At 34.3% G+C, this 8,814-nt stretch overlaps 1 protein-coding gene across 1 annotated transcript in view; it reads left to right on the top strand.

Moving 5' to 3' along the window:
* Positions 1-387: 387 nt before the first annotated feature.
* The window catches only part of si:dkeyp-72e1.9 (syntaxin-binding protein 4), an 82,003-nt gene continuing 73,576 nt past the window's right edge, over positions 388-8,814 (top strand). The window contains exon 1 of the mRNA XM_052139674.1: positions 388-500. Within this exon, the coding sequence (XP_051995634.1) occupies positions 436-500 (65 nt within the window). The 5' untranslated portion in view covers positions 388-435. The remainder of the gene's footprint in view (positions 501-8,814) is intronic.

The raw sequence follows: 8,814 nt of genomic DNA, 5'->3' as shown, positions 1-8,814 counted from the left end.
TAGTGAGTTGCCCACCTTGACAGCATTTTGAGCATTTAGCCAATGCGCACATGATTCTGTTGAAAGATTTTTAGACACTATATCTCAATATAAAGCCAATATGCAGACATTGCTTTTATAAAAAGTTAAGAGTAACATGACCAGAGTGGCTGTCGGCAAGATGTTGATTTTGTCTCACAGACGGCCAGGTCAGCATGAAAACCACGTGTCTTACAGATTAGAAGCTATAGTTGAGTCTGGCACTTGCTGTATCATTGATTTAATGCTGAATGAATGCTGACTCTTGAACGTGCTCAACGAGGGAGGTTCTTGAATAAGAGAGATGACATTAAATCTAGGTGATGTGACTGATGCAAATATTTGAAAGCACCGTTGAATTCTGTGACACAGGATTCGGAGCGCAATATTTCAACCTTAACGTTTCTGTTGGATGCAATGTCCTATCTGAACCCCCGGGGGAGAGAACTCGAGCGCTTTGATGGACTTTCGCTCATTTACTGGTAAGATTTCATATTGTTTGTAGAGTCTTCTTATTTAACAGTTTTTATTTGGACATTTCCATGGCATCTTCATCCATTAAATGTGCCTGTTTCGCTGTGACATAAAAGTAGAATTTGTAGGGAAAAGCATCTTTTCTCCATGTGACGTTCTTGTTAGGGATCGCGTGAGGTATAGGCTACTGCCACTGTAACATCTTGAACCGCGGTAAGAACAGGTATCCCGGAGAATTTCCAAACACATTTCATGAAAACATCCACCGATTATTTTACAGATGTTTTGTTTGTTTGTTTGTGTTTGTTTGTTTGTTTGTTTGTTTGTGTGTGTGTGTGTGTGTGTGTGTGTGTGTGTGTGTGTGTGTGTGTGTGTGTGTGTGTGTGTGTGTGTGTGGAATTGACACTGTATCGGGACTGTTAACAGAAATAATATTTAGAGAATCGCGAAATTCACGCCATGAGTTACATTGTATAAAGGTACTGCGAAAAATCTAGATTCTCCGAGTTGCATTTTTATGGAAAACATATTTTCTTCGTGTTTTAAACAGTTTTAAGTACAGTAAAGCAGATATGGAATTCCCTCCAAAAATGTAGGTGATAAGGAAAGTGAGCATCTGTCACTGAAACGTTTTAGCAAACTCTGTTAAGTCAACAGGGTTCAAGTTCATTTGAAAGTTGTTCATTGTATAACGACTTTTGCAGGTGATGATGAGGTGTACTTGTGGCTTGTTGAATAAAATAATTTATGTGATAATTCTTTAATATTCTACTTTCATGACACAAATATTACAGTAACAATATCTGAAGAATAGCCAGCAGCGCTTGTTCTTGGGAATGAATCTGCCCAGCGACGTGCTATAAGTTGGTGACCAGGACATGAGTGGACTATTGGGATGAGTCAAAAGACACTACTTAGGGTGGCAGAGAATGATGCCGTCCCAAGACCTGAATTATCAGTGGCTATCTGGACTTAAAATCACAGCAACTCCATGGAACAGCCTTTCAAAATGAGTTCACCAGTGTGCATGCCTATAAACAAGTTAAATGTTGCAACAGACTGAATGAATTTGTTTTAAAACCAGTCACAAGTATTTAATTGCTCAAACACATGCTCTGCTGAACAGACATTAAAGTGAAACCATGTTGTTGTTTGGCAGAATGATAATTGGAACCTTTAAATTAAAATATAATATCATAGCCTATAGAAAAGGTGTTAAAGTGACATTATGATTCTTTATAATCTATTGGGTGAATTAGATTAAATTCTAAAATAGATCTGTTTTTGAATCTGCTTTTCAAAATAAGGCCGAGTTCAGTTAGTGTCTAAAATAACATAACTTTATCCCCTAAATGTAATCATTTTTATTTTGACATAAAAAAATGCAGTTAATTTAACTACATTGTGTTAGAGAAACTACAAATCTTTATTGTGAAATGACTCAACCTAAATATTAATCTACTATTAATAATTCTTTGAAATGTTTGTGATGTATTTTGTGCATTGTGCAATTATCAGAGGCAACAGAGGACAAACGTAAACAAATGTACTTTACATACTCTGGCTGACTTGCTGTATGAATAATTCATCTCATAATGACAGGTTTACATGAAAACCCATTTATTTACCTGATGTTGGTCATAAGCCACACTTTGAGGTAAGGCTGCAAAATTAATCGAAAAAATACGCTTATCGAGATTACAATTACAGCTGCTGCTATTAACTAATAATGAAAAGCATTAATTACATCATTCAATTTAGATCTATTCCTGTAGTGTCAAGATTTCATATTTACAAAATTGTGTTGTTTAAATGAATACAATAGACAATCAGAAAATCTGTTTAAATTAGTTTATTATATCAGAAAAAACAAACTAGTATTCTAGTATTGTTGTGTTGCACGCTATCAGTGTATAATTTATTCAAAATGTTAACAAAATTTGAAAACACTTCAGAAACAATTTTCAGCTTGTTTTGAATGTACAGTATATCCTACATAAAGAATGTAGCATGCATTTGCCCAACAAGTATTTTAATCAAAATGACTTATCCCAATTACATTATCATACTAAATAATCATCAATTCTGATTTTAGTCACAATCGTGCTATGAGGTATGACAATGTGCTTGATCATTGATTTGATTAGTTCTGAGCAGGGCACATATTATGTATCTCAGCAATGTGTCCGTGTGCTATAAACCCAAACAAGTGTCTTGAATCCTGGACATTTCTAAGTAAAAAAAAAAACAACACTCAAATGTATATACACTCCTTGCTGATAAACATGAAATAATCACTAAAATACACCATCATTATGTTAATGTTAGATGTTACATTTAATCAACTTGACCCCATCAATGCTGTGATGTTTGTGTCACTGACATTTTAAATAGTGCTTTGAGCACCATACACAATATGATTGTTAAATTTATCAGTCTGATAAATACTTGTGCATATGGTATTTCACAAACAGGGACATTGTGTCCTTGTGCTCTGAACATTGTGGATTTGCGCTGATGTTGCTCTGTGAAAATTATTGCATTCACTATTTCAGTTTCCATTTGCATTTCTATTTTTTGTCTAGACGATGACTGAGGCTTCAGGTCTTTTGAAGTGTAAATTTTATACTCTGTGTATAAAAGTTTTGTGTGTGTATTATATGAAAAGTGCAGGAAAGTGCTCTCTCTACTATGATATTGCATTTATTTCAGTGTGAATACAGTTGTCTCTGGCTGTAAACATGAGGGCTCTTCATAATGTACAGTCCAATGCTTAGATTTGTTAATGCGGTATAGCAACAAATACAGTAAGTTCAGTTAATGAGTATCATCACAAATGATATGCTTAGATTTTTTATTTGGCTCAAACACATATTTTAAAACCTTGTTTGTATACTATATTACAATATACCCAATAACCATTATTTATCTGCACAGAGATTTAAATTTATTTTTCTTGTTGTTGTTGTTGCTAGTAACCACAATCAATGAATTATCATCATATTTTTGCTGATGCTAATCTTTTAGCTGCCTTGTTATTCTTGATCCTACATAATAATGAGGTCTAATGATGAGGTCTTTCGAAGGTTTTGTTGTGTCAGCTTTGCTGTGGTCCATTGATTTCCACCAACTTCTCAGAGGAACATCCTCTGCTCTTTACTGTTGATATAGATTCATAAAGTACATTCATGAATTATTACATTGAGTTGGCTTTTGTGTTGTTGTAATGACTGGAAAAAATATTTAAAAAATACTTAAAATTCTCAATTCATAAAACATTTAATTGATCTCTTGTATTTTTTGCATTAAATATGTTATTTATGTGAAAGTGAGATTTCAGTAAAAATTAGGCCATTAAAGGACTCATTAGACCAGAATACAGTCATTTAATTCAAGCAATCCCCTTGATTGTTTATCCCTACCCAAACACTTTCAGTGGCAACATCAAATGAGATTAAAAATTGATGATATGTTGTGATATTCCCTGAAATTCCTTTCGGTGCATTGCCTATGGAGGGCAGTCATGGGCCCTGAATGCAGCAGTTCGTAAACAGGTCAGACTGGCTTTTCAGACTGTTTCAGATGAACCCATTTCACAACACTGGGTGGTCCAGCATGGAAATTTGGCACCTGTCAAAAGCTCTCTCTCTTATCTCCCATCCTTCATTCCTGGAATGGGTGCCGTGTGAACTGAGCTTCTCTGTTATGAGAGACAAAAAAAAGAATCAATGGCCAAAAAACTGACATCACATTCACATAGTGCATCTCCGTCGGCTCGGAATATTATGATTTCTCAATGTGGAATGGATTATCTGATAACAACCCAGTTTGCAGATTTGGTGATTATTGTTTTTATGCAATGGGTGGCTGCCATAGCTGCTGAAAGAAACAGGGATAGGTCTCAGTCCATTATGGTGTACGATAGGTTAGATTAGTGTCTCCATGTATTTGCATACAGCTACTGATACAAGAATGTGTAGGTGTGTGCTTGTACATAGCTGCTTTATGTAAAAAGATATGTTTTTTTTATGAGCATTTGGTTGACATGTAAATGCATCATGCTATGTGTTCAGGGTGTCCTAAAGGGATAAAAAGTTGAAAATTGTCTTCAAATATGTTTCTCATAATCAAATAATATATTGAGTGTACAGGAATTTCAGTCACTACTTAAACCTTTCTCAAAAAAATAAAAAATAAATAAAAAAAAATATTCTGTTTCATATAAACAAATATTTTTGTTTCAATAAAACTCTCCATTCAAATTTTTTTTTTTTTTTTACTACAATAAAACAAACACAAGTTTGTTTGGTTTTTAGCAACGTGCATAATAGAAAGATGCGAAATTGCAAAGATTCCTGAGAAATAGGTAACATGACTTTTTAGCAGCCAATTGTTTAGATGCCTTTGTGGTGAAGTTGTATTTGGTCAACCAAACTGTACCAATTACATCTTGAAAAAAAATCGAAATAATGGTGTGATTTGTCATGTTCCAAATAAAAATATAATAATGAAATGCATTTTTTTATTTAATGTTTTAAATTATATTTGGGAACACTTTATTTTACAATGTCCTTGTTACACATATAACATGTATTGACTATAGTAATAACAGTCAATTATGCATAATTACAATCAACTAACCCTGAACCAAACGCTTACCCTAAACCAATAGTAAGTACATGTTGTTAATTAGTTACTCTCAGTAATTACTTGTGTAATACACTGTAACAAGGACACTGAAAAATAAAGTGTAACCTTATATTCTATATATATATATCAGACTCTTTATGGTAAAATAGTAACTTTACCATTTTTTTTTATTTTTTTTTTTGTTACTTTTTGTTTATAATGTGCATCAGCTCTTCATATGACATTTTCAAAAACAGCCTAGTTTTCACAAATTTCATGCCACATGGATAATTTATTCTGATTTACAGAAACACCAATATTCTCAATTAGAATCACCATATAACATTTTTTACTGCACACATACACTCTCAAATTTCCACTCACCCTTATCATTTATTTGTATTAGTGCTATCAAATATGCTACAGCAGGGAGCCCACTAGCCACCGTCTTAAACTACACTATATTCTTTAATCTGCTTTTGCACACTTCTCACTAGTTGATCATATTGAACTGCAATGCTCTTTCAGAATATAGTAATACATTAATCTGCTGTAGTGGCGGTGGCTGTAACTTGACAAGCAGTGTGAGTTAGTGGGTTGGGGTGGTGGATTGGTACTGGTAGGGAGAGCTTTAAGATTAACATTATATAAAAAGTTCTGCCAAGCTTGCAGATATCGCAGTTGGAATAGATACATAAATATTGTTGTCCTGAGAATAGCTATAAATTCAGGATGTTCTCTGAGCAATTCCAATACCTCAAATTGTCTCATCTAGCCCAGTCTTATGGTAAGCCTTCCAGGGGTAATTATCTGCCATTCTGCCTGAGTTTATAGTGTTCTGCCATTCTTGTGCATTGCAGATTATTGAATAAAGAACGGCTGTCTCCTGTATCACAGAGGCTGCCCTGAAATACTATTTTTAGCCCTTTTGCATCAGAGTTTAGAAATGTAGGCACAGCCAGGCTTTTTAGAATAAATGTAAAAAAAAAAAAAAACTCTTCTATTTTTGTATGCACAACTGTGCCCATCATAAGTAGAAGACAATGACACACAAGCTCAGGGTGCAGGAGTTTTACCAGAGGTCACCTGCTTTATTATTTTTGAGATTTTTGAGATTTGTCTTGGTGAAAGTAGCTTCCAGTGCACAAACAATACAACAAGACAAAGGTAATACAAATATAGAATAAAAATAAGAAACAAATAGAAAATATAAGTATATATAGAAATACACAATAATACTAAATACTGTATATTTACACTGATCAGCCTCAGCATTAAAACCACCTGTCTAAAATTGATTATAAGCGTTTCACTCCTGTGTAGCCTGTTTAATCTCTACTGTGTGTGAACAGATGAAAGCTGTTATGCTCCCATAGAGCACCATTTGTTTACATTCATGGTACACACTGTTCTGCAATGCATGGGGAAGCATGAATGCTGTGCAGTCCTATGCACATATGATTGACAGGCCATCCTGGAAACAGATTATTGAGTAAATTGAAGTATTCTGCCGTGTCATGGCTCGAAATATGAATGTGCAAATCACAGTTGACATTACTGGAAGCTCATGAGAGGCATGCAGAGTGCTTTAAGTCAGTGTTGTTTTCTGTAGTAAATTTGAAAATGAAGCTTATGATGTTGTTCAGTGTAAAAGCTAATCTTCAAATTACATAATTTCAGTCTGTGAGTTTGGTAAAAGAAAGGTTCAGTCTGGTCACATAGACTTGATTGGGGGAGTAACCGAAAAATCCCTGACTTGTTTATATGCTTGTATTGTTGCATGTTGCAAAAGATGATTTTCGACTGATCCATTTTTTCTATTTTGCCTGGTACTTTTATCATTTTGGTACCAAAATGTTGCATTGTACTCAAATGGCATGCATTTAAAAATCTAAAGCAAACACACTTTTTCATGATATTTACAGGTGAGTTTCATCTGCAAAATTCTGAGCTTTCAGAGCAACTTTGTGTGACTTGTTTTGGACTGTAACCCAAGGAAGAGATTCAAAGTGGTCTCTGAGTCACAAGACATGTGTCAAGGTGCATGACAGCAAAGAGTACATGGTGACAATGTATTTAAGGCAATGTGTCACTCTGACTCTAACTAGGGCACACGCAACACTGTTTGCTTAAAACTAAATGACAGTAATCTACTTTTAGGGTCACTTCATTACATTATGAATGCAGAGTTAGTAATTTCTAAGAAGGTTTTGAAAGACCCACTAAACCAAAATACTTTATATTTAAAACATTAAACATTAAAGTGGAAGAAAACACAAGGCAGATGAAATTTGAATATTGTAATCAACCTACTGTGTAGTTTAACCTCAAACATGTATAGAACTGATTGCTGTGTGAGAGGACAGCACTCTAGCTTTACATGACATGACAGTATACAATAGCATTGGCTAAAAATGGAAACAACAAATGGTTTAAGAGATTAAATATGTCTTTAAGAGTTGACAAGGGTTTAGAGTTTTCTGCTTTTGAATAAATTTTGTTTTCCCCCAAACCATCAGCTATTTTTTGTGTCCACCCATGAAGGAATTTCCCGGGGAGGCAAATATGTAAATAATTATTGAAAGATCAAACAAATAAAATATTGCAGTGGGTTTAAAAATATCATGTTTTATTAGCCTATATGTTTGTAATGGTAATAATATTCCTGTACACAGATGATCTCCTCTCCCTGGTATCTTCAAAGATCTTGATCTACCTATGTGTTATAATCTTTCCGATCACCAACCCAACTTTTGTCAATACAGTAAACATTTGGAACATATCACGCATGCCATCTACAGACTACGAATATTGCAAACATTTATTAATTAATAGAGGGACCCATTCTTTGAGCAGTAACATCAGCAGTAACTTATACAGTATGCAATGAACTCCATCCTTCACTGCTTCACTGAGTTGAAGTCATATATGATCATATTGCTCAGTCTTTCACATGTTCATTGATGTTTTGGTAAATTTTGAAAGTTTCTCTACACCTGTCAGGTTAACTAGAAGCAATGGTCGACTGATATGGGTTTTTTAATGGCCGATGCTGATACCAATATTTAGAGAGCAGGATGGACGATAATGCCGATAGACATAATACAATTTAACAACAGCAAAAAAATTCTAAAGTGAAACCAACAATTATTTTAAGGAATATTTCCTCAAATTTGCATTAACTTGAAAAGAAAGAACATTAAAAACAGACATTTTTGACTATCTATTGACAAATCTAAATCTGAAGCAGGTAGATTTTAAAACTAACACAAGTTAAATTTTACACTCTTGTTAATCTACCAAGTGAACAAGGTTATAAGCCGTTGCTGATAATCACAAAATGGCCAAATATTGGTAGATTTATCTGCCTGGCCGATATATTGGTCAATCACTAACTAGAAGTAGGCTTGATGACACATAAACGTAATATTGAAAGCTGATTGGCTTGAATGTTACCTCTGATTAGGATTGGTTATGAATGCGGAAGGAGGCAAGTTTCATTTTGGCTCCGTTGTGGCTGCATTTTCGACGGAAGCAGATGACGTTGGTCAGTTTACTAATGAGATGAGGCTTAATGCCCTCAGTCTCCTCTGGCATTCATACAGATTCATACAGTGGTTAAAACTCATCTGGGCAACCGTGCATGAAATATATATATATATTTTTAAAGGGATCTGAGTTATGCATGTTAAT

Source organism: Xyrauchen texanus, chromosome 12 (genome assembly GCF_025860055.1).
Source record: "Xyrauchen texanus isolate HMW12.3.18 chromosome 12, RBS_HiC_50CHRs, whole genome shotgun sequence".
NCBI classification, from domain to species: Eukaryota; Metazoa; Chordata; class Actinopteri; order Cypriniformes; family Catostomidae; genus Xyrauchen; species Xyrauchen texanus.
The sequence above is the reverse complement of the archived record's forward strand: the minus strand, read 5'-3'. Positions and strand labels throughout refer to the sequence as shown.